General features: G+C 40.6%; 1 protein-coding gene across 1 annotated transcript in view; it reads right to left on the bottom strand.

Annotated features, from left to right (window-relative positions):
• Positions 1–27,146, bottom strand: part of SPTBN5 (spectrin beta, non-erythrocytic 5) — a 98,659-nt gene that overhangs the window by 39,530 nt on the left and 31,983 nt on the right. The window contains 8 exon segments of the mRNA XM_075712881.1: positions 2,524–2,709; positions 3,742–3,846; positions 15,598–15,747; positions 16,968–17,171; positions 21,946–22,125; positions 23,302–23,412; positions 25,418–25,532; positions 26,275–26,420. Coding sequence (XP_075568996.1) covers positions 2,524–2,709; positions 3,742–3,846; positions 15,598–15,747; positions 16,968–17,171; positions 21,946–22,125; positions 23,302–23,412; positions 25,418–25,532; positions 26,275–26,420 — 1,197 coding nt within the window.

The raw sequence follows: 27,146 nt of genomic DNA on the forward strand, positions 1-27,146 counted from the left end.
TCAAGAGCATAAACTTTTTGTAAATTACACTGATTTTTTAATAACAGAAATATTTAAAGCATATAAAGGGATGTGCCTGTTCTAGACATTTAGAGATAACAACTAATTCTCTCTCACTCCTCTGAGATAAAGTAGTAAGTGGGTTTTATTCTTTTGTACAGAGGGTGAAAGGGAAAGGAAGTTAAGTGACACTAATATGATGAGCAAGTTTCAAAGTCACCATTAAAACTCAGAGCCAGCTTTAGAAGTCAAAACTTTCAACTTTATGATCTTTCCTCTGCAATAACTTAAATACATACACATATTTCTAAGTAGCAACATGCTTATCTGCCTTCCACGTTAACACTGACGTGCAGATCTTGTGACATAGTCTATATCTGTCTCACTTCTTTGGGACTAGAAAAGAACCCTATTTCTACTGTAGGAGAGTGTGTCCTATTTTGTGAGCTGCATGTGATCTCCTGAGCTAGTTGTTGCAGGTTTTGCGCAGAAAAAAAATGAAGTCCTATGTCCTGAAAAGGGTACAGACTGCAGCAGTTAGCCTTCTAAGCAGACCATATGATGCTGAGCTCTCCATCCTCTCATCAGTAATCACAGACTGTGTTGTCTTTGTACCAATGTGTGTAGCTCTCTCTGTAATTGCTTCTAGAGAGTAACTAGGAGACTTTTAATGATGACAGTGATCACTGTTTTCTGCTGACACAAAAAATTCTATTTGATCAACAGAAATGGCTTAAGATGATTGCAGGAGGGAGAGTTTTCAGGGGAGTGGGACCTGAGCTGTGGGACTTGTTCTCCTAATGAGTAAGAACAAGCAATGACTTCACTGATTTCACAGCTAAACTCAAAACTCATCTCCGCAATTTAACATCCCTGTGGGGACTATTCTCATATATGAACTTGTACACACCCAGAACATCATTAAAATCAAATTAAACATTCCATTCTACTCAACAAAGAGGAAGAGAGATATTACTGTAAGAATACATTTTTTCACTTCATTGGTGGCATTCACATTCTACAGCAGTAAGCAATGAATTTAGATTGGTGAGGTAAATGAGCAGGTAGTTTGAGAGCAAAAACTCCCTGTAGAACTCTTGGCTAAATTTATGTGGAGAAAGTGGATGAGAAAAGGCAAATGTTCCTTACTATACAGGGCCAGATCCTCTGCTATAGGTGTGTGATTCAAGAATGAAGGGGGATCCAAGCCCAAGCGCTGATTTGACAATTACAGAGAGATGGGAAGAAATGCAGAAGTATTCCTACCTAATGGGTTGATTGTATCTCTAGGAGGGCATTGACAGTTTCTGTACCAAAGGGGATGTTGGCAGTTCTGTGACCTTTACATCAGAGGTACATTGCTCTTTTGAAAACGTCAGCACTGTGCAATGCACTGTGCACTCCATCTGCCCCCCTCTGCTAGTCCACAAGGTGGACTGGCCATTACTGGTGGACTGGTTCATGTGATAGAAAAAGCATAGCCAAATAATACGAGTTAATATTTGGCTGTGTAAATAATTCCTGATAAAATTTATTTAAAAAAAAAAAAAACAGTGTGCAGCTCTGGCTCTTTAGTGTAGCCAAAGAAGAGGGTATTTACATGTTTGATTATTTTGGGGGGGAGGGGCAGGGAGTAAGTTCTAAATATATTGTGCTGTAAAGGGAATTTTAGCAGCCATTTATACCTTAGATTACTCTTTTAAAAAAAAAAAAAAAAGTTGTCAGGAGCAGCTGCATTACAGACATTCATTCACTGTAATTTGACCTGTGTCAGGACATGTGTCTTTTTCATGGGCTGGGAGGTGAGAAGCACCTGCAGTTTTTCTTTAAATCATGGAGGATGTTCCACGGCATGCAGCAGCAGAAGGGGTGCATACCAGACCAGCAACAGAGTTTGCAAATGTCCCTCCGGGCCTGTATGCTGTTGTTTATGCCAGCACACCGGATGCTAGCACGTTTTTCGGTCACACACATTGTGTTGCCCTCTGAAAGACTGACCTAGTATGTCTTTCCAACAGTAGTGCCAGCAGCAGAGCTACTCAGTTACAGGACTACGGCCAGAACAGGAGACAGAGACAAACATTCTGCAGAGACCAGTCTACAGCAGCTGAAGAGCTATGCTAAGTTACAGCACTGTTTTGAAGGCCTTTGGTGAATGCTCACTAGTAAAGCTTGGCACCCCTGCCATAGCGCTTTCTACTTTATATTCACCCTGATTTGAAACATCTTTTCTTCCCCACCAAAGGAAACATAAGGTAGTAGCTGGCAGTTTACCTTTTATTAGTTTTATTTTAGCAGAGCTCCTGATGCGTAAAGCAGCTGTAATGGGCACAATGCCGCAACGATGGTATACTAACAGTAATAGCATTGGAGCACCTACCCCTTCGTGTGAGTGTGGCAGAACAGGCCATACCAGAGTAGAGTATCAATCCACCTGATCTCTGGCAAGGGAGACCACTTTATCCAACAGAGGTGGGCAGCTCCTTTGCCTTCCACCCCCATCCCAGTCTAAAACCCCCTTACCTCTTCCAAGTTCTGGTAGAAAAGTGACAGAAGAAGGGCGGTCTGCAGCTTCTCTCTCCTACTCTGGGACAGATCCTTGATCTGCTGCTTCCTCTCACGAATGGCATTCAGTTTGTGCTGGAACTTCAGCCCTTCCAGTCCACCAACCTTTTCTAGCTGGCTTGCCTGTTCTTGAAGAGATATCATCTGAGAAGGCAACAAATCTGAAATTAATTTTATGTTTCCAAGTGGTGTGAAAGAAACAAAACACAGGCTCCCTTCCATACCTAAAAGATTCTCTTTTTTTTCTGGAATGAACCAAGAATAGCAAGGACAAGTTAACCAGCATTTCCCCCACCCTCACCCTGTATTATGTTACATCTATGATGTCCTTGTCATTGGTCTCTGTAGTGCACCCTGGCTAGTTAAATGAATTAAAGCTGTAGCTCCAGGATTCCCTATGCAACTCATCATCCAGTGCAAGGAATCATGGAGCAAGCCTGACACCCATGAGTGCTCAGGTTTTATTGCTTTGTGGAAGTCAGATGTTGGAAGGTAGCTCTCAATATGAGCAATCAGTGTGGCAGGGAGCTGGCATGGGTTCTGGGAGCTTGTTCCTTCTGGGAAACCCAGGCACATCCCCAGGTGTGAGTTCAGCCTTAGCCTGGGTGAATTACAGCAGTGGCCACCATCCAGGCAGATTCCTTTACATGCAGGTGAGAAATTCAGCACCTATTCCAAAGGTGCAAAGAGGCTAGTGAATTTGGTGCAGACATTGTATATCAAATGTATATTTAAATAGTTAGGCAAGTCATCTCCTCTGACCTACTCTATTTTACTTGCTTTAAAAGCCACTGATTTTTTTTTTTAATGAAAAAAGCAGAAACTTCTGATATCCATAACACAAAATATGGCCTGTTTTAAATGTTTCTTCTGGTAAGACCCACTATTCAACATACTAAGTGGTTTTCCTGTTTACTGCAAGACAATACAGGCAAGATTTGGGCATGGAGTGTTTAACACTTGTTCTCCACTGCTCTGCCTCATATTTCACTAAGCTTCACCACTTTGTCTTTGGTTCAAGCATATCAGGCATATCACACCTGTCAGCAATTTAATGTGTTGCCATATTAAAAAAAAACCCAACAAACCAACCCCCCAAAAACCCCAACCAAACAGAAAAAAAAAAAAAAAACATTCTAGCTCATGGGTTGGTAGAATATTTATTGGGTTTTGTACCTTCTCATCCTGTGATGCCAGAAGCTTCTCAAAAGCCTCATGTTTCCTTATCAGTTGCTCTACTTCATCCACAGAGCTTCCGAGATCACTGCTTTTCAAATAAATCTATAAAAAAAAGTTTAATATTTTTCTCAGTGGATTAATTATCACATAAACCTGATTCATAAATGTGAGAAGAGTTATTAACTCTGCAGTTGAGAGTACACTTGAGAGGAAAAAAAGGAACAGAAGGCAACTGAAATTGGAAATTAAATAGTAGAGCTCCATGGTCTTGAGCAAGAAAGAAAAGCTTTAACAGGTCCGGCTAAGGAAAGTGACCTATCACTGCTTATCACAATCACTAAGTCACAAGGCTGGCAGTGAATTTCAGGGGTCTAAGCCATCCTTATAATCCAAAGCAAGATCAACACTGTCATGTCTGACAGATGTCTGTATGATTCCTTCTTAGAAGACTTCTAGTAACAGAGACTTTGCAACCTCCCTGGGCAATTTATTCCAGTGCTTCATTACCTTTACCATTAGCAAGATTTTCCAAATATCTAGCCTGAAAATGCATTGCTAACACTTCACCTCATTACATGCTGCCCTCTTCATTACAGAAAGGGGATAATTCCTTTTACATTTGCTTCAGCCTTGTACGCGTTTGAAGGCTTTTTGCATACTGGGATATCTATCTTTTCCAGGCTAAAACTACCCTGATCTGATCAATCATTCTACAAAGGCTGTGTCTTCTTGTCTCTGCTGATTCTTACTGCTCTCTGTGTTTTCTCCATTTCCACTTATTTTGAAACAGGGTTCCTAATACTTGATGCAATAAGTGGCAATAAGCAACAAATTTGCCAGAGTGAAGGCAGTGAAGACAGCAGAGAGCTTATGTATGCTTTCCAAGCTGTAATCTTCTGCATGTATCTGCGTATGGTGCTTATCTTTCGCACAATAACATGAACTCAAGTTCACCTTGCAATCTGCTATAAGCTTCCAGAAACTCTTCAGAAGAACCGCTATCAGACCAGCTTGTCCCCATCCTGTATTTATGCAGTTGATTATTCCTGAAAGATGTTATAGCTTGCACCTGTACCAAGTGCATTACCTTTGTTATTTTTTTCAGGCGATCTTTCCAACTTGCCTGCATTATTTTTATTTACTGTCTGTCCTGTTAGTCTCTGATGCAGAAAGAGCTTAGTCTAAAACAACAAATGCAGTTTTAAGGAAACTGACCTCTGTGCTATTCGCTTTTAACTCTGTGAGGACCTTTTCTAACTAATCCACATATATCTCTATAAAGCACCACAGTGTTTCTTGACTCTTTTCTGGTGTTAAGAAAACTGACTGCCCAATTACTTCTCCCAGGCATTGTTACATTTGGTTTTGTCAAATGCAAAAGAATAGACAATGTAGTTACCTATTATCAAGAAAAAAATAAGCTTTTCTGCAGGCCAGTAGGAATTTATTCTTTTCCAGTGGATTTAATTCCCTTTAATCCCCAGTTCCTTCCCTTATTCAATGACAAGACAACAGCAGGACAAAAACCCCAATCAGAGGCTCTGATGGGACATGAGCAAAAATTACCTGTGGACAAGGTTCACAGTGGACTGAACATGCCTGGACAGACTTTTGGAGTTCAGGCTGTTATGAGGGACTGTATTTATAATTTGGGACATAGCACTGTGTAATCCATTCTGTGAGCTCATTGAATCACAAGTATTTGGATAAGGATGAGAAATTCCAACCAGTAATTCTACCTGGATACAGTGCAATTAGCAGGGGTGGAAGAAGAATTTGAGATCAGTGTGAAAGAATTAAGAGGCAGGAAAGAAACAGAATAGAATCAGTGAAACAACATGACTGCTAATAGTTTCAGAAGAGGGCTGGTAAAGAACACAGGTAAATCTGTGCCTTAAAACCATAGACATACACAGGAAAAATAACATCTAAAGAGATCTCTCTTGCTTTGCAAAACATTACAGTCCTGTAGCAGTCTGACAAGGTGTTTTTTTATAGGAGAGAAAAGATATTCTTTGTAGCTACTTTAGAAAACTAGTAATGATGTTCATCACCTGGACAGAAGTATTGGATGACTGTTTAACCCCACAGGTCATCTTCTGAAGGAGAGGTTTCCCAGGCATGTGTTATGTGCAGGGGAATCCACACCTACTTGTCAGGGTCTGAGTGCACCAACAGGCTCTGGTGGCCCCGACCGTCCCTTGGATGGCCCCCCTGCTCCCACCTGGGGGTCCCTCTGAGGCTCAGCCCTGGCCCCAGCCCTGCCTGAGCTTCACTGAAGGGAGGCCTGAGCCCTGCCCTGGTCCTCCTGGACAGACCCCAGTTTTCAGTCATTACCTTGTTTTGTCGCCTTGATCTCTGTCTGGTCGATGGACCTCATTACTGCTGCCACCACTCAGCCCTCCTTGGCAGCTGTGGCTAAGAGGACTGACAGCCAGACTTGGCCTGACTTTCTGGTTCATTTTTGGGGAATTAATGAGAGGAATATTTTGCATATTCAGAAAAATGCGCAGAAGAATATCATGCCCAGGCCAGATGTTCAAACCACTCTATTCTAATCCATGCCAAGTATCAGAAGAGAGGTGAATAAATCCCAACACAGTAATCACTGTCAAGAAGAGGGGAAGGCTGCTGTACAACAGTCCTAAGTTTTTAATAAGCCTGGCCCACAAATCTCCAGGATAACTAAAGAAATACATTAATGCCTCTGTTATGCCTCTATATGTTAAATACAACCCCCTCCAGAAGGCAGATATTCTGTCATTCAAACTTTAATCCTTTGATCTGTCCTACTCATCAAGTGTATGAAATTATGACAGTTTGGTTTTTTTTTTAAAGTTTTTGGATTTGCCTTGCTCTTGAGGAAGATCTCCACACGTGTGGGCTCCATGTCTGTCTACTGTAGTGCTTTGTTAAACCACTTATAATTACCATCCATAATTACACTGCTGTTACTATCACTGAAATAAAGTTCTTGGCTGAATCTAACTCACTCCTGTTTGGGGTACACAAACATACAGCCACATGCTGCGTGTCTATTTTGGTGTTTTAAACACTGCTTTAAAAGCACTGTAGCTTCTCTGCCATATTTTGTGGATTTTCTACCATTTTTGGTCAAAAAGGATTTACCTGAGAACCAGAAAATTTTCCACATATCACTCCAGGACCTTTATTTAGTAACTGTTAGCAGTGAAACTGCAAACTCTGTGATACTTGAAGAAATGGTCAGCCACTAGTTTCCCTGCTCCTATATCTGTGGTGGAAGAAAAAGGCAAGGGACATCTACTGGTAAAGATGGTTACTTTCTTTGGAAAAAGAGAACAGAGACATCTGAGAGCAGGGGTGTGGGATGGTGAGTCATAAGCAGCTGCCACTGGAGTGCTCAGTGCCTTGCTCCCACTGAAAATCACTACACACAAATAACATTGAGCATTCAAAGCCCCATCCCTTCAGCTGTTAGAGCAGCAGGAAAAAGTCCTCCTGACTTCTGAAAGCTTTGGACCAGGTCCTCCAAGTAGAAGCCCATGCAAATGCTCTTTGGAACCCAGGTTTTAATGCTGAGAAAGAAAACTGGTGCACAAAACGAAACTTGGTGCAAAAGAAAACTGGCTGCATACACTACAGGAGAGGCGATGGCAACATGTTTAGAAGAAAGCAGCCCCAGTAGCACTGACAGTGCTACTTGGAAAGCTGGTGAGGTAAAAACTTTCCATTTGTCTTTTAAACAGAAATCTTATGACAGCAATTGCTAGAATCAGAACCGCAACTTTTTTTTCATTTAAGCATTTGTTATACCAATCTGAAAGCAGAATGGAAACTGGCTCCCACACCACAATGCTGGCCTGTGGCCAATTACATCACTTTTTGGCATACTTTTAGACAGGTCCCCAAACTCCTGCTTTAAATGAGATGTATTGATTTCAAATACAAAACACTGTATAGCTCTCCTCAGGTAACCTATGAGGGTCTCCCACAGCACACAGCAGGTATAAACTTTCTTTCAAGCTTCTGTTATGAATCATGGGCCATCATCAGGAATTTAATGCTCAGCCACAAAAAGCACCGAGGACTTGACTGCTCACTTTATAATGGACTCATTTTTAAGTGAAGACTTGCAAAGATGCTTAAAACCACAAAATGGACTTGGTCCTTTTTGAGCTTTGAAACAGAACATGTAACAAATAGCCAAATTAACAATGCAAAGCACAGAAACAGAGGGTTTAATCCTACTTAACTGGAGTTTTTCACTATTTCTGAGCATATTGCATAGATTTAGCCACACTGTCATAAGACCTCTTACATACAAGTTAATGCAGAACTAAATGCAAAATCCAATTTAAGAAAATGTTCATTTAAAATAAAATAGTACTATATACACACTTATGTGACAGCACAGGCCAGCTCTAGCTTTTGGAGAAATACTGAATGAAACATTTCAGTCATTAGTATACCTATTTTCTTTGCACACCACAGCTTCACATTTATACATGCTGGAAGCTGACACAGCCCCAGAAGAAATCTGCCTTCCAAGAAGTGTCATTTTTACTTCTCTAGAAGAAAAATTTTAAGTATTTGTGCAAATCCACTCCCTTCTCCTGCTTCTGCTCTTCACAGTATAACAAGATCCACATATTTTGCCCCCCACTGCCTGCCCTGGGCTTGCTGCTGAGATTGCTGGAACTCCACTGAAAATCTTTCAGCTCTAAGAATGTACTAAAAGCCAGAATTTCTCCCAGTTTTAAATACCTTCACTTAAAGCATGTAATCAAGTCCAAACTCTCTGCCCAGATAGATAACAACAAGGTTTGATTTGACTTACTTCTGATAAAAGTAAATACAAAAAAGAACTAATAAAAAAAAAATGTAAATTTGTTTTAGCAAAGTAAATAAATGTGCTTAATACCATGATTATATATGGTTCACAAATATGCTGTACTATGCTTAATTTCAGTAAAAGTTATAACAAGGTATCATACAACAACCATAAGTGGAATAAAACACACTGATGTTGTTTATAAAAAAAAATACATACACCTTTTCTAGCATACTGACATCACTGTATTATTGGCCTCTGACCTCACAATCTAGATGTGAAATTCTAATGTTAAACGTATTTAAAATTTCCTTCCCCCCTCCCACAGCATGCTGTCTCATCAGCATAAGAATATAATTATCTGATATTGGAAATGTATATGGGACAAACACAGAGAGAAGTCAGTTCTTGTTTTCCCGTAACTGCTACAATCCCTTCCTCCCACCTATGCCCTCCTTGTTCAAAATTTGCAAGCGTGACCCCTATCCTGTAAGTAGTGGGTTTTAGACCAGAATCCTATGCCCATACAACATAGTCATTAAAATATTTACTTATGAAACATTTGTCTGAAGGCAGACAAAATTCCTCTTAAACTGCCCATAGTTTCACTGCTAGAAACTTTGCTGGAATATAAAAATTTGAGATGCTGTAGAGACTAAATTCCCTTTATTTCCCTCAGGAAAGGATGGTACCTCTCTTTTTCTACATGGGAAAAAAGTGATTTCTTCCTACACACTTAAATATTTTGGGGTTTGAAAACAAGTATTACTTTTAGAAGTTACAAAACCAGGAATTAGCCATTTAGAAATATAGCATAATCTGACAAGTAAGACAATGAAAACAGTGAAACAGGAAAATCTAAGAAAAACTACACTGAGGATTTGTCCCAGGTCCCAGACCAACTAGCAGAGAAGAAAACCAGTTCTTGGCCCTGAAATTTTGAACCTTCAAAGTGCTGAGCACTATGGCCCAATTATATAAAATCTGTAAGCACACACATAGCATTGAGCATGTCATGTTGACAACAGTACTCTAATGGTTAAAATGAAACACTTGTTAAGTGCTCGATCAGATCAGAGTGCTCAGCTACATTTAGGATGGATCAAGCTGTAGCTGCAGCCTTGGTGACAGCAGAACACAAGTAGCTTTCTGATTATCCCGTAAGTCATCTCTAGGAAGTGGGAACATGGCAGGAAGCATACAAAAAGAAATCCACATGGCTTGATCAACACAACTTAGAACTTCTGTTTGCAAATGTTCCTAGAATGGAATGGAAATCTTCACCACTCTCCTCCCAGATCCAAAGGATGCAATGTTGACAGCGATAGATGGACACCATGCACCTTCTGTGTCTCTGTGAGTTGAAGATGTGGTGTGAGCTGGTAAGTTTGTCAAAAGGTTGTCAGGGCACATGCTTTTTAGAGTGCATGTTTCCTGGGAAGGTCTCAAACCAGATCTTGCCCAATGGCTAGAAAGCAATCCTGAGCAGCAAACTGGATTCACTGATAGAGAGAGGCCAGCTCCAATCTCCACAGGGTGAAAGGGTGGACCAGCTATTTCTGAATCATGTGTTTTGATAAAGATTGTTGGACTTGGGCTTCTTCTAAATTCTCTTACCACCTGGATAGGCATAGCAGTCCAAGGGGTGGCAAGTATCAGGGTGATTTTGGAAACCTTGTGGTGAGCAGGTGTTAGACCACCACATGGAGTCTTCCTAAACTCTGGCCTAGATGAATGGTGGTTCTGAAAGACAATTAGCTCCGGGTTTAAATCCTTGCTCGTGACCTCATTCCCACTAGCTGAATTTTCTCTTCCAGTCAGCACAGCTGGGGACAGCCATGTATCTTTGGAGACAGTCTGCTGGGGAAGGCCAGGATACTTAGAGGAAGTCACGTGAAATCTTGTGATTTGAAGGGCTGGAGACCCACCTGAAGGGAAACCTTGTTTTGGTTGCTGGGAACCTGTTGGAAGACCAGCTGGAGTTTCAGGCACTTTCTCTAATTGTGGCATGAGTAGACTTGAATGAGCATGACTGCTTCCATGGGTAGCTGTTCGAAAAGGCTTTATTGTCAAGCTGCAAGTTGAAATGTAAAGCTTCATTGAAGCATGGAGGTCTGGCATTTGGACATTGCACTGGCTACAGCCTTGCTGGGGTGGGAGAGAATCGCAAGGTTCCAGGGCTGCATGCAGATTTTTGCTGCGGAGTGTAGAAACAGCTGGAATAGCAGACAGATCAACGTCTAGGCGTGATGTCCAGCTTGGTGGAGCTTGGCAGGAAAGGACATCAGAGGGAAAAGATACAGCAAGCTTCAAGGGATCATTTTTTTCAGGAGAAATACAATGAAGATTTTTTTCTCTTTCTGAATATTGCTTGGAAGATGCAGTTGTTGACCAAGTGCCAGAACAACCATATCCATGGCCCCTAGGGTCCCTAGGAGGACTGGAACACCTGGACGTCTCATCAGAAGGATTGACACAGTGACTAGCACTCCTGAAACCTTTCCTCCGCTCTGTGTGTGCCAGGACGACATCTAGCCTTGAACAGTAAGCTCCAGAAGACACACTGCTTGGTGGTGAGCTGGCATTTCCTGGAGCAAGCTCTGCAACTGATTGACCAGTGGGAGGATGCCATGCTGATGCTGGCATCTTTTGAAAAGGCCTGTCCTGCACAGCAGATTCAAAAGGAGGAGGCGGGGTCATTCTGCTGGAAGACAGCATCACTTCTGCAGTGGAGACATAGGTTGCAGATGAAAGTTTGCAGCGATGGTCCCTGCATGACATTCTGAAGCTTAGTCCTAAGCGAAGCAAAAATCAAAGCCACAGAAACTTGCCTTTCCCCCTGTTTTTAAAACCAACTCCTAATCCTTTTTCCTTTGGCACTGGAAATTTCCATTCTTCCTCTGAAGCAAAGGAATGAGAGATGAATAAACGTTCTCCAGGAAAAAAAAAAAAAAAACAAACCACCTAAAAAATTCCACATTCAAAATAAAAATGCACAGCTCTTCTAATACTGCTACCACCGCCTATCACGTCTGCAAAGTGATATGAGAGTGGGATGGGCAGAAAGATAAATTACAGAGCATGAGGCTCTGCTCCCTGAGTGTTCTGACAGTGAGACTGCAGACAGAGTAGGAGGGAGCCAAAAATGCCTGCCAGAGACAGCCTGCAAACTCGCTGTTATTTCGTTTGTGAAAAAAAGGAAAGCAGCTAACCTGAGCAATGCATCTGCTGCCGTGGAAAGGTTAGAATGGAGCAGAGTGTACTGGACACTGCTTCTGCTTAAAGCAAAAATGTTTTTTTTCTTCGTTCTCTTTTTCAGCTGTTGCTTGTCTGCATTCCAAATGGCAAGATCTCAGTTCACAGGTCTGTAGGAGAGTTTCCTACAACAGTTCCATGCAATGGCACAACTGAATTAATAATAATAAAAAAAAATTAAAAGACAGATGTTTGCCTAATTTTCTCCACATGTGCTCTATTTTCTTTAGCATAGAACAATCCTAGGCTAAATTCTGCAGAAATCCTTCGAAGGTTTAAGTAACTTGGATGTAATATAAGATGCTGGCATAAAGTCAAACCTGTCACACTAGCACAGACAGCAAATGAGAGAGCAGTTCTCAGTAGTAGTTCTTAGTTTAAAACACTCCTCTGTTGCCTTCTTCCTTCCCCTGTTCCTTGCTGCTGGGGGAGAGACTTGGTCTAAGGCATATGAAGTACTGGGAAAATAGGGTCCAAAAATTATGGGGTGACAGAAGCTGCTTTCTTACACACATATTGTGCAGGTGTGCAAAGTGAAATGCATATGACTGAGTTTTGCCTCAAACACAAAAGTCAGAAGAAACACAAGGGGTGGAGAGATTACTTATATTTGTTTGCCTGATAGGAATCTTTCTTGAATGTGTGTTTGCTTTTATCCTTTCTGAAAACAGCAAATGAAAATACTCCCATTGGGAAAGTGGTCTGGGAGTCTTCAAGTGATGTTGTGGCTGAGTACTTTTTGAAAACATGTTTGAAAGGACTACTTTCCTACCCTCCTGCCTGTCTCCCTGGGGAGCAGAGTCTGTGTCACTATGCAGCCACATTTTAACTCCATATAGTAGTAATAAAGCTCCATCCAAAAGGAACAGATACCTCTTCCAATTGTTCTTCAAATGCAGAGAGGTAAAATACAAATAGTGACTAAGGAACCTCAGTTCACTATCAAATTGTATACACTGATCCATAAGGCAGATGGTGGCAGCTGCAAAAGTCAGCTTTGTGGTTCTTGCTATTTCTCCCTCATTTAGATGGGAGTCCTGCAGCACAGGAATAACCCTTTTGAAGAATGATCACTGTCCTGGTTTCGGCTGGGATAGAGTTAGTTTTCTTCCTAGTAGCAGGCATAGTGCTGTGTTTTGGATTTAGGATGAGAATAATGTTGATAACACATCGATGTTTTAGTTGTTGCTAAGTACTGCTCATGCTAGTCAAGGACTTTTCAGCTTCCCATGCTCTGCCAGGTGCACAAGAAACTGGGAGGGGGCACAGCCAGAATAGTTGATCCAAACTGACCAAAGGGCTATTCCATACCATATGATGTCATGGTCAGTATATAAACTGGGGCGGGGGGTGGCTGGGGGACAGTGATCACTGCTCGGGAACTGTCTGGGTATCGGTTGGCAGGTGGTGAGCAATTTCAGTGTGCATCACTTGCTTTGTATATTATTATTATCATCATTATTATATTGTTATTATCATCATTACTATTTTACTTTATTTCAATTATGAAACTGTTCTTATCTCAACCCAGAAGTTTTCTCACTCTTACTCTTCCAATTCTCTCCCCCATCCCACTGGGGCAGGGGGAGTGAGTGGCTGCGTGGTGCTTAGTTGCTGGCTGGGATTAAACCACGACAATCACACTTAGAGATCAGAGAACAAAAGCAATGAGGGATATTCTGGAAATACAGGAATTCCAGCTGTAGAGGAATGAGAACAATGTTGCCATTTCTATTCAGGGCCAGGCTGATGCACTGCTTATTAAGGAAGAATCCAGTAGAAGGTTCTTCCATGAAGAGCAGCAAATGAGCCTGTTCCTGCAATGATGTGCTTCCTTTGTTGATTTCATCCCAGAAATTCTTCAAAGATACAGCTTATTTTGTATGTAAACACACGTAGTCTCTGTCTTCTCAGCAGCATAATAGCCTAAACCTGCATCACTCTGTATTTGTACTCACTGTGGACTGACACTGCCCTGGACACTGAGGTGATCGGCAACGTTGCCAGGTCTCAAATGAACAAAATTGACTTCAAGATAGCAAAATATGTTTTAAAATGAGCAGGTAGCAGTGGAATTTGTGAAGTACAGCTGAGATGTGCTTTCACCAATACTCTAGCTCTGAGGCAGGCTGATGTTCCTGGGTAGCTGCCTTTTCTTCATGGTACTTTTGCTCAGTGTCAGCTGTGGATTAAAACCAAGATGACAAGAATGGACAACACAGGATTGAGTCGTCATGATGGAGGAAAGCTAGTAATTCCTGAAAGGAAAGCTGTTCACAGTATCAGCCTGATTGGTGTATCCAGAGTAGTGAGAGTTGAAACTCATCCTGAATGCTCACAGCTCATTGAGGATCTGTTTGGTTGCATCCTTGGATATGAACAAATCCAGTCTCTCTTCTTCCCACCTAACAGCACTTTTAAGTTTCCTGGATTAAATTTGAGCACTAATCCATAACAGTCTCTTCAGGGCATTGTGGTAGCTCAGTGATGGTAGGGACTGCGTCAGTGAAGGAGGAGACATATGGTGTTATAAAGATAGGCATTTCCTTCAAGGAATGAGTAGCAGAATGCTTCAAGCCCATGTGTCCCAAAGGGTTAAATGTCACTGCATGGCACAGCTCAGGGTCAGTTTTCCAAAAGATTTAGTGCCAGTGGCAAAGCACTGGTGGAAAAAAGACCTCAGCACAGAGAGCCATTATATTACACTGCCAGTGGTCCTGGAGAATTAAGAATTATTTTTCCTTAATAAGAAATGATCCAGAGGTACAACCTCCTTCAGCTTTGCTTCCACCCTTCCATTTGGCAACCTTCAACCAATTGATGTGGTTTGCATGCCAAGTCTCAGCACAGTCAGACCAATCTATCAATCCATGAATTTGCACAGAGTGACTAGAAAAGACTTCTGAATTCTGCACTATGTTTTGTAATAGCAAATGTCAGGCCTCAAGCTGGAATCTTTTAAAATGGTTCCATGAATCCAGGAAGGTGCAAGAAAGACAAAATATAACTTAATATAGTGAAAAAAAAAAATCAATTTCAAGAGCTGCAAAATGATAACAACATCCTTCTATCTCTTTGCATTAACTGTATCAGCCCTCTCTTTTCATGAGTGGGCTTTTTTTCACTAGCTCATCTTTCTCTACTGCATTAAACAGAAACTAATATTCCTTACAAACAAATTCTTTCATAGTTGTTCTCCACACTGCTATCAACTCCCTTGCAGAACTGAAAAGTCAATTCCTTTTCCTGGATTAACTCACACTGCCAACATTCCTTTACTACTAGTTGCATTTCCCCAGCACTAACCCCTCAGCTTGGGGTGAGGTTTCCAGCAACACCCACAAAGTAATCTCCCTGTCTTCCTTCAACCCCTCTTTACAATTTCCCTTCTCCCTGAAGCCTACAAAACAACTTGCCAATGGTTAAGCAGTTCGTATGCTGCTATCTGTTTGTAAAGCTAATACTGGACCATTGTCTCCCTCTTCTGTTGTGACTTTCATCTGTTAGCTCTTATGTTTATTCGCAATGAATTATCATGCAGGCAATGATCACCTTTTTGTTTCTGGTTCCACACCTAAGCCCCATAAGAAAAGGGGGGGTCTTGTATACTCCTACAGTCTCCAAGTGATACCACAATGCAAATAATAACAATAAAAACAGTGTCTTGTCTATACACAGACCCGAGGATTTTAAGTTGTAGGTGAACAGTAGTGGCCCTTTTAGTTTGGAAGAGTTCAAATGCTTGAAGAGTTTAACTGCTTATTTCAAGTTTATAATTCACATACCTCCTGTGAATTCAGGAGCATGTCCAGGTGATCCCAATCCTTGTAGAACATTTGTTCTTGGTGTATTTTCTCCAGCCACTCCTTCTTCTGTTTCCATTCATTGTATACATTTCCCTTCTCTTCCAACAGAGCCTGTAGCTTCTGCTGAATCTGAACACAATTTCCAATGAAAACCCCATGGATCAGGGTAAGGTGGGAGGAGAAAAGATTAAGTAGAGTGGTGGATAAGCCCCTTAAATTACAACAAAATTATCAAACAGAAACAAGTAAAACAAGTTCTAGCACTTATAGTTGGGCACAGAGATAATTAGAGGTGCCTCGTTTCAGGAACGGAGGAGCGCTTCTTACAGCATATATAGTAGTCCAAGCTAAGAGCAAAGGTAGGTAACTGTTTCTCAGGTGTACCTTCTAGAATCAAATCCTAATTCTCCATTATCTTTAGTCGTAATGGTGCAATTACAGCACTTCAACTTGGGATAGGACAGATACTTAAATAAGTTATCAACACAGCGTATTCTCCTAATCAGTGAATACATGTCTCAATGTTAGACTTCATGCGATTTCAGCTTCTGAACTCTGTATATCCACAGGCCTTCTATAAATGATTTTTTCCTACATTTTTCTACAGGCAAAGGACTTTACAGTCAAGAAGATTTTTAGTTACTACAGTAATACATTGCAATATTCAACAAATTTTCAGGAAATAGCTTGGTCAGATGGGAGAGTAATTTGCACGAACTGCAGTTTTCTGAAGATATTCAAAAGACATGGTAATGAATTGTCAGGGGAGAAGTAAACTAGTAGGTACCGGGAAAGAAATAATGCTGTGAGAATCTTAGAAGCTATTTGTCTTGAGTAAACTGACATTTTGATTTCCATCTTTCATTTCTGGGGAGTTAAATATACCAGCATAATTCATTACTACAGAAAATGTTTCAATTAATCTTTAAACTCTCTCATATGTCTGAGTGTTTTCATTCTTTGGTTGACAGGTTTTTGCCCACCCTGCTCTGGTATGGATATAGCACTGTAATGTGAAGCATAGTATTTGTGTGAAAACCCAGTTTGGGAAGTGGGTAGAATTATCTCCATTGCTCAGAACATAGCAAACTTCTCAAATAAGCCCAGCTTTGCTGCAGTGGGCCCTCAGGAGATGCCAGCACTCATCTACTGCTGAGGTGGGAAATGGAACAGATCATTTTGTGCCCAAGCCAGGTAACGCACCGAAGCAGATGTAGGTCATGCACATGGATATGTGTGAGTGTATAAATGCATTTGTATGCTTACAGCGCAATAGAGTATAGAGTGGTAGTTACAGTGGTGTTGAGTAGCTGAATATGTGTGACTGAACTCAAATGAGTTTCAGTTACCTCTTTTGATCCTATTTCCTCATCTTGCAAGAGTGACTGTCCTAGCTGTACAACATGATTATACTCCTCTTCTCGTGCTTCAATCTCTGCCAGTAGCTGTTGATGCTGGGTAAGTCTTAGGCTGCTAGTAGATATGTCCCGAATAGTCTCCTTGGCTCTCATTTCCCTTATTATTTCTGCTGTCCATGAGAAATAGTCCCACACCTGGAACCCAAGAAAATGTGAAAGTTGAGGTTAGAGCTCAAACGTGGGTTATCAGACAGGAAAATCATAGGCTGACTCTTCAACTTGAAGTGAATAATAGGTAATAAAATCACAGATAAAAAAGAAAATATTTCATTAGGGTTTAGAGTACTTTTACAAATTTTAACAAGGGTGGATAACATGATTGCAGGAATTTCCACATACTGTGTTAAATCATACAAGTTTTGTAATATGATAATCATAACCAAACTGTATCATATCACATCAATGACAACATTTGTTTTAGAGTGGTTTTGAGGATTCCTGCGGAAAGAATGCACACACACACAGACTATCTAGCAGCACAAAAGACTTTATTAACTACACTACAAGCGTTCAGCAAAGCAATAGTCTTACCGACCCGAGGACCGTGAGGAAGATGGTCCATCCGTACAATCATGTGCCGTCTTGCACTGCGAGCTCAGCCCAGCAGTCGATAGGTGCCAGCTTTACGTGGGTGTCCCCACGGAGGCAACGGTGACCTCGCCGTACACCTGCCCACCCCTCTTCAGGAAATCCCGGTATTTATATTGCAGAGGAAACATGTTTTGACACACGTGGCCAGTGAATGCCAAAACACGCCTCGGTTGTAACAAAGGGAGCCTATGGCACATGCGCCCACTGGTCAGGCGTGCTGCACACCCATAAGTATCCCATCTATTGGTTCATGGGCTTTGTTCACGCGGCGTATTACCATAATCCAGCAGTCATGTATCGACTATGCTCAAGCCAATAACAGGATGCTTGCAAAGCAAGAAAAATCATGAGCTGTACCTTGTATCTTCACAGCTGCACATCCTCCCTAACATTTCTCAGCTTTCTTATCTCTGTGGTCAGCATTTCAAACAATAAATTATCTGTCTCCTGTGCTAGCTGCATTCCTTGGCTACCTTGTTCTCACTCAGTGTCCCTCCACGGACCAAAATTCCATCTTTTAACCCTTCTGTACACAACATTATATCATTTATTGCTCTTTAGTCCATCATTCCTTAAGTGTTTTCTGGTGTTATTCTTTCACAGAGGATAAAACAATACCACCCTATTCTTCTGAGACTTAGCTTTGGCTAATACAAGTCTGTTCAAAATTTAAGTTGCACACATATTCTAAAATGAGAGTGAGAATTTTCAGGTGAAAAACAAATGAGCTCACTCTAATAAAGGTGGAAAAAAGGCAAATCACAGGTCATAAAAAAATTGCTTAAGTGTATCAAGTATGCAGATTCAGCTCCTAGTTCATGCAACTATATGACTGAGATTGGCACAGAAACAATTCTGGAAGGAATAACGATGTAATGCTAGTTTTCTTTCAAAATCTGATGAACTGATAAATACATTTACAATATCTTAGAATGTCTGAAGCATTCAGCAGAGGCAATTATGAGCAAGAAAACTCTTAAACAAGTCTCAGAATTATTTTCTGATCGTGACTGAAGAAACTTATGCAATTAAAAATAATTTGACATTTTCTGTGTGTCTTTCTTTGCACTTGATTCTGCACCTTCACTAGTCCACTTACTTTAGGCATCTCATTTGAATCTGTAATAGGTGTTGTGCTCTTACATGTCAGTTGATAAATAATAGGACTGCAAGGGACTGTGCTGGGGATTATATGGAATGATTAATTAAGTTTTGTTATAGTTTAATTGTGTTTGGATCAGTTGATTCAGCTCTGAGGTGGTAAATGGTCTTCTAGTTTTTAAGTGTATTTTAAAAGACTGTTACGGATAGTAAGTGCTGAAGAAAAATGCTCTTTTACTGCAGAGAGCTAAAATTTTTTTCTTGTGAATGGTTGCTGGCTTTTCCACTGAAGGAAACTATGTAATGGAAATGGCTTTTTGTCTGTTCCATTTTACCCATGGATGTTTACCCCTATCATCAATATTTTGTGCTGCTCAAAGCTGGCTGGTGAACCATCCATCCAGGAAAAAATATTCTCACAAAAGCTCCACAAAGCTGAAAATGGCCAATCTGGGGTCCTAAGAGTTTAGACTTTAAAGCCAAGACACTCTTTCCTTAAAGCCAGTGAACACAGTTACTAAATGACTCTTTAAAAGGACTCTGGTCCTTTTAAAGGTGCCCATGTAGTGCACACATGTTGGCGTCATTTTGATTCGCAGAACTAATTCACACACAGCTGGATGTCACTGTAAACACTGATATTGCACTTGGCACTACAAATGTCTAAGACTCCCTGAGCTTTTAAGCTAAGCATTAGGAAAAAATCCATAAATCTCAGGACACTTAATGCAATGGAACAAGTCAAAAGCCAATAAGAGGTTATTGGTCTGCCACTGCCAGCAACATTGAAGGATAGACTAGGCATCAGTCTGCAGGAAACTCCTAAGCAGAGCCTGACTGAGACCATGCAGATCCTAGCACAAACTTCAGAATGAGAACCTCAACCCATTCAGAAATACTTTAAGTCTATGTCTAAATTCCTCTTCCTTGACAGAGTTTCTTGGAAGATTTGGAGCCCTCTGCTGTTACTGTGTGTTGTCAGTTAGGGCCAGCTCTGCTATTGAATCAGACTAAAATTGTACTTGATGGGATGCAAGGAGATACACTGGATGATTGTGCAGAATTCTCATTTCATGGAAAGGCTGATTTGTTTTTATTTCACTTCTTAATCTGTGTACAATTTCATAACAAAAAAGCCCCATGGACTGCATATGAACAATACTAATGAAAAAAGTACACTGAACAACTGTAACTAACATTGTTTATGGACCTCTTGGCACGTCTGAAAGAGGAAAGGGAGTGAAGCTTCCTCTTTGCGCTCAGCAATCTGGGGGATGTTCTGCAGCAAAGCAGAAGAACCTAGAGCTACTGAGATTCTTATAGCCATTAGACATGACTGTATAACCCTGCCTTGTCCCATCTGGGCAGAAAGATGAGCTTACCCAATTTGCAGAACCAGCTTTTCACTTCTTCAGGAATTATTGTCAGGAAAGGATGTTAAAACTGGGACATCAGGAATAATTTTTGCCAGTGGACTGACATCAAAGAGACAGGGAGATGCCTGATGCATAATCCCATCTAGGCATGTCACTGAGAATACAGTCACCTGGCTTTATCATTTTGTTTTATGATGTTAAGAAAGTGCATTAATGACTGTGTAGCCTTATCTATTAACCACTGACAGATTTATATATTTTTAAGGTGTTAATTGCTTAGGAATTTACCAACGCAGATGAAAGGACACACTGTCAGATTAAGAAATGGGCTATAGATTTGCCATTCAGATCACATGATGCATCACAGATTTCAAACAAAATTAAAAGCAAAGGTATTTTGTATGGTTCCAGCAATAAAAAGAAAGAAGCACTCCCACCAACAGGACATTTTCTATCTGAAGTCAATAATTAAGTTTATGACATAAGTTATGAAACAAATCAATACCAAAATGAACTCTGAGTGACTATGTTTTAATGGATAAATCCATCAAGATCCATCTCCTGATGAAGATTCCCCCAGGCTGAAGACTTCCAGGATCTAATATATGTTAGAAGAATACATACTAGAAGATGTTTGCCTTGTTCTTACTATCATCCCTAGATCAGTGTCAGAAAGACAGTGGACAAATGAACCTTTCACTTACATCAGTAGAACCACTCTAATTTTCCTCAAGTCAAATTCTAATTAATTTTATTTCCCCATCAACAGTTCTGCACAAGATAATGGACCAAAGTGCCACAAACATCCTTTATCTCTAACTGTACAATATATTTTCAGATGAAATATGACAGGTAAAGCTGTTTGAACACTTTTAAGAGACTTAAAGCGGATTAGCCTAATGTGCAGAAAAGCCTCTCATGATAACACAAAAGCATCATGTACACTCTATTGTGGTCTTGATCCCAGCTCACAACCTTAAGACAAACTTGTGGGAAGGTTTTTTCCAGGTAAGCATACCCTGGATATTCTCTGCTTCCCAGCAAACATGGAAACAGAATGTGTACTACTAGAGGTATTTTTAATTGACACTGAAGTTACACCTGGAACAGTTCAAGAATATGAAGAATGTAAAGGTATTCTAGAAATCTACATGAGCAACTTCCTTTGAGATAAAAGGTGGCACCCTTACTGTTTTAGTACTTGCTGATGCTGTACTTGAAGCAATGCAGTAATCTACTAATTTGCAGTGGTATAGTTCACATGCCTTCACTGACACTACTGACATTCTCAAAGTATTCTGTGGCAAATCATAGCTCAGTGACCTACTGAGTTCTTTGGAGAGAAAACTACTGTGCATTGCAGATGATGATATTATGCTGATACGTGCATATCACTGTGTTTAAGCAACTTGAGAGGTTACTGCAAAGACCAGTGAGTTGCATTTGATACATTCCATAAAGTAAGTTAGTTGAGGGTTATTGCATGCCCTGAGAGAGAGACAACAAACTTCTAGCCATTATAAATGGGAGTCTAACACCTGTTTTTATCACTCTTACTCAGTGGGAAATGCAGAGTCTTTGAAAAGACTACGGCTACTCCTGTGAAGTGATGACCGTTTCTGACAACTATCAATTATTCCATACACAGTTGGATACAAGCTTCCCTTCCTACAGAAGGTAAAAGAACCTTATCCTCTAACACCTTTCTAAATATCTACAAGCACTTAAATACTTGATTAATAACACAGATAGCACCTGCAGCCTTTTACATCAACCTTCGCAGCTTGGAAGTACACCTATGATTCACACACATTGAATGGACAGAAGGCAGAAGTGCTTACATGTGCCTGAAACTGGTAAAGCTTGTATGCTTGTTCCAGAAGTTTCTTGCGCAGTTCCACTTTAGACTTCAGGGCCTTCCAGTTGGTCGCTATTGCCTGCTGCTTTGCTTTCAGATCTTCCACCTGCTTCTTTGAACAATGGGTCAGTACATGACCTGCAGAGTGGATGAGCTCCTGAAGCTATACACAGGGATGAAAGAAGAGGGTGGAGAGAGTCATAGAGATCCAGCTAATATCAGAAAAGTTATGATAAGGGCTACGTTAATTGTACATGAAACTACAATTCAAGCAACATTTTCTGACCTAACTTATCTCATGCTAAACAAAAGATTCCCTAATTTAAGTTCTGTGGAATAAGACTGACATCCAGTGTTTGCTAAGGCTCATCACAACGGTGTTTTTTCAAATAGGCAGGCAGACTTTGTTTCTCCATTTTACTATACTGTTTATTACATGAGCAATGCAAATAATAGCTAACCATACCTTGTTTTCCCCAGTGACCATATAGATTAAATGTGACTTCTTTCTCTGTATGCATATCTCATGCTCTTTTACCTTTAAAAGTAATAAGCAGCTGGTGGGATCAATTCTAGTGTTATCTGCCACAAGGCCAATATATGAGGCCACTGATAAGTGACACTGGGATAACTTCTTCAGTAGTTTCAATATAACACATGCTGTGTTAACTATACCATTGCATTTACTAAACAAAGAGATGAAGAGAAAACTCATACTAGTTGTATTGGTCTAGTTGAAGCTAATCAAATCTCCTATATACAAGGAAGCTTTCTAAACAACAGCTGTCCTCATGAGCTGAAACTTTTCACAAATTTGTATAATAAACCCTATGCTTCTTTCTCACAGTCCAATTGCTACCCCTCTAAACTTGTTGAAAATTCCAGAGTGCTGCCCCATCCTTCCTTCTATGATTCTCTCCAGTTAATCAATGCATTTTATGTTCAATGAATATTCAGTTTCTCTGCACATAGAATAGATTATGGATTTTTCCTTGTAATCACCTGGAATACTTTGAAGAAGACAGTAAACACATCATAAAGCCTGGCATAATCATACATGTCAAACAGTGATCAAAAATATCCCTGTAAATCACTTCAGTAGTCAGCATTCATTATAATACGTCCCTTATAAATAAGGTTTTGAATGACCTAGTGTATCATTGCCATCAAACCTTGAACATGTTAAAAAAGCAGAAGACTAAGGAAGATCCTTAGAGACTTCCAGGCTCTCACAGAGAGCCTGTAATGATTTGGTTCACAATACTAAATTATTACTATTGATTGTCTTGGGAACTTGAATTTTGGCTACACATTAAAGACCACAATTGACTTTCATTACCTGCTGCTCATTCCCAGAGAGCTCGTGCTCCAGGGCCACATGGTTCCGGAGCTGGGTTTGCACACCTCTCATGTCCTTAGCAACATCATCTGGAATACTTTTGGACTTCTCCTAGATGGAGGAAGTCAGAGAAAGCTTTGTTACTTTCTACTTCAAGCAAAACACACTACAAGCCTGCTTTAGTCATTTTACGTAGTGCAACTCATACTGCACAGTTAAGGGCATCCTGGGTTACTCAACTATGAGAGGTAAAAGGAAGCTGGAAAATCTGTCCTAGTACATCAGTCCCAGTAACTCACTTGTAAGTAACTTAGTGATTAAGCCACCCAACTGGACTGTGAGAGATGAATGTTCAAGTCTTTCCTTGATCAAACAGTACAGGAGACTGTCTTACAGGCTTTGAGTTGAAAATCAATCTTGAATAGCTACTGCAGTGACATATAGTGAATTCTTAAAGTAGCATTAACAACCAACAGTTTCAGGCCATTCTTTGGATACAGGTGGTCTATCTGCGAACCGCCTTTAGATAAAAATTTAGTTACACATGCTCAGGAAAGATGAGTTAAAATTAGCATATATGAAAAGAAAGATTACTGCAGAGATGAGAGAAATGAAGAAACCATCACATAAAGAAAACTTAAAGATTTATTTAGCTCATCAAAGGTTCTGAGGAGATTTAGTTGTTACACAGACACGACTGGGAACACAGCAAGCAAAAAGAAAAGGCATTTCAGGTGGAGGACAACACTTACTAAAATAAAATGATTAGAAACTTGCTCTGGGTCAATTTAGGTGAAAATTAGAAGAATATTTCTAACCATTCAAGAAGAGCATTTCTATAACAGATTCACAGGCTAGTCTGGGGTACCAACAACGCATCTTGGTAAGGTGCTGTAAAAGGAGATGCATGTTGTAGTTCCCTATGACATGATGGCACTGGAGTTGGTGATTTAAGCAAGATCTTCTAGTACTATGTTCCTAAGAGAAATGGTTTTCCCTGCTAGACATCTGACCAGGATACACAGGAAGGGACGGGCAAGATGACTGAATTGCCCTCCCCCTCAGTACTGAAGCTTATTAACAAGATGTGATGCAAGAAGTGTGTATTGGTTGCCTGGGCCAAACTCAGCATGGGGATGAACCAGCAGCTGGTCTGTGAAGTGTTTCTGAACTATCACTTGTCACTGCCACAGAATTAACTACTTCATCATTGAAGTTAAATATGCACCAGGTTCTGAGAACCCCAGCTGGTATACAGTGAAATATTATGATGTTTGATTTTCCATTCATGACAGGGACAGAAAACAGGAATAACATAGTTGAATAAGGCAGCCTCTGCCAGCACAAGCAAGTCGAAAATCTACTGCACATAACATAACAAAGCGCTGTTGCCTTGCAAACAGTGGAAGCTCTGTTGGATCACTGCCTCCTGTACACATCTGCGTTAGGGAAACCACACCTCCCATTACAGCAAGGATGTGGTTTCTCCATTAAATTCTTCAGGATGCTCAGATAAAACAGAAGCCTGAAGATTTTCATTGGGACTTCTCCCCCCAGTTTTCACACTGGGACTATTTGAAATTATTGCCAGTACTGGGTACTGAAATGACAGGAAAAGATTTATGGCCCAGCTTTTCACATCAGGTCACAGGACTGCTTGACAACCTTCCAGGCTAATGGTCACTGTAATCCAGAAAAATGCCTTTTTCACAAGACAGTTCTTTCTTCAGCACAGAAAGCTACAATGGTGTACAAAGAACAACCACAGTAAGGCAGTAAACAGTTTCTTAGTTAGGCCTGATGACTGCAAACAACACTACTATATGCATTGCACTGTGAGACAACTTAGTTCAAGCCCATGTCTTCTCAGCTTATCCCACAGATTGGCAACTCTAGCTGCGCCTGGTTTCACCAATGGTTCTCATAAGGGGACCAATCAGGCATCTAAGGATTACACAGGATATTTTTTTTTTAAACACTTTGAGTAATCACACAGGTTTCTTACTGATAATTTTTTCTGAAGTTGGCAGTAAGCACGCTGAGAATCATAAGAATACTCCACAAATTAAGCTGAAATGAAGTTCTCATATAATGAGATTTTCCCATTATTTTTTACCTCAATATGGACCAGAGCATCTGTCAGATCTTGGTAACACTTGTGAATTATCTCAGCATCTCTCAGCCGCTCACCTCGTAATCTGGTAATTTCCAACAGCTCCTCCCAGGAGTTCCTACAAGGGAGGATGGGGAAAAGAACCATGTAAAACATTCAAACTAGGAGTAAAGGAGATTAACAGTCTGAAGAAAGACTGAAAACAAGACCTCCTCTTACTTTGTTTTTCATTCCTGCCATTAAATTCTGTTGGAGTGATTCTCTGAGGGGCAGCATGTCTCTCACCCTATTCTGTCCATGTCCTCCTGTCTGCTCCAGGCACTTAAATACCTGATATGCAATATGCTTTTCAGGTTATGGTCCTATATAAGGGTGCCCCACTCCAATATGCAGGACTTGGAGGACTGAGTCAGACCCTACTATTCCTTCATGCTTCTCTTTTTGGGCCAGTTTGGACCAATGCCAGACATAAGAAGCTCAGAACATATTAACGTTCTGCTGAGCAGTCATGGGATTCAAACTCAAAGATCAGAAGCAATAAAGAAGCAACTAAACTCCTAGCCTTTCAGTTTGGTGATCCTGTTTCAAAGGGCAAAAAAAGTTCGCTCATCTCTTACTTGTAAAGCACCTCTGATGCAATTTACAAGAAGCCAAATCAGCAAGCAGATGATGTCTGCATTATAATAGTCTATCTTTAAATGACACATAGCAGCAGCTCTGTGTCAATGAGCAAACCACATATTTTGCAACTAGAGAATTGGGAGGACAGGCCTTATCCTTTTCTAATTCCTTCTCACTTCCTCCTCCTTGAGAGTGATTTGAAAGGACAAAGCATTACAGAGCTAACACAAGTGTCCTACCTTAGCTCTTTCTGCTTCTGTCGAATTTCCCGGGCCTCAGAATGCCCACAGTTCAGCAAGCTGTCTGCCAGCTGCTGGCAAGCCACAACTCTTTTCCCAGCTGCTTCCAACTGGTGTCGGAACGTGTCATATTTGGCACAAAGTTGCTTTTGAAGGAAAAACAACAATAACAAAAAGGCATTTTGAGTTCTCTCTTTTCCCACATACCTGCTCAGCTACCAGAGCACAGCCAAAAGACAGGTAATAAGCTGATCATATTTGGAGATGGAGAAACTGCAGAGAATGACTGGATTTTACTTCCAAAGACCATGAGGAGCTACAAACTATTAGCGAAACATGAGGTTTGTGATGCAGATGGGAGGCAGAAACGTTATTACTGGGGATAGAAGGAAACATTCAATGTACAATGAATTTCAGTTATTAAATGATATGCTTTCACTTCATGAATGCAGATGAATATTCAGTACTGTAACTGAATAATGTTGTCCAATTTTAAGATTTAGGACACAAGATATTTTGAGATTAATTATAAAAATGAGGATTCTGAATGGTAATTGATTTCTAATGGGCTGACATTAGATTAGTTTCTGTGCCATGTGAAGAGGTATAGCTGTAGGTGTCCATACATCAGCATTTGTGATGGAAAAAATCCTTAATGGGCACCACACTGAAATATCTGTTTACTACAAACAGAAAGGAGTTTGCTCTCTGAAGGCATAGACATTTTAGCATGTAGTTGTTTCATGCAGTTCAGCCCCCATGGTAACAGGATATGTTAGCCAATGTTGCCTGCCTATCATAATGAGTCAATCCTTCCCACCCACTCTTCACCCTTTTCTCTTCCTGTCTCCCAGTTATTATACTTATTTCTT

Source organism: Pelecanus crispus, chromosome 6 (assembly GCF_030463565.1).
Source record: "Pelecanus crispus isolate bPelCri1 chromosome 6, bPelCri1.pri, whole genome shotgun sequence".
NCBI classification, from domain to species: Eukaryota; Metazoa; Chordata; class Aves; order Pelecaniformes; family Pelecanidae; genus Pelecanus; species Pelecanus crispus.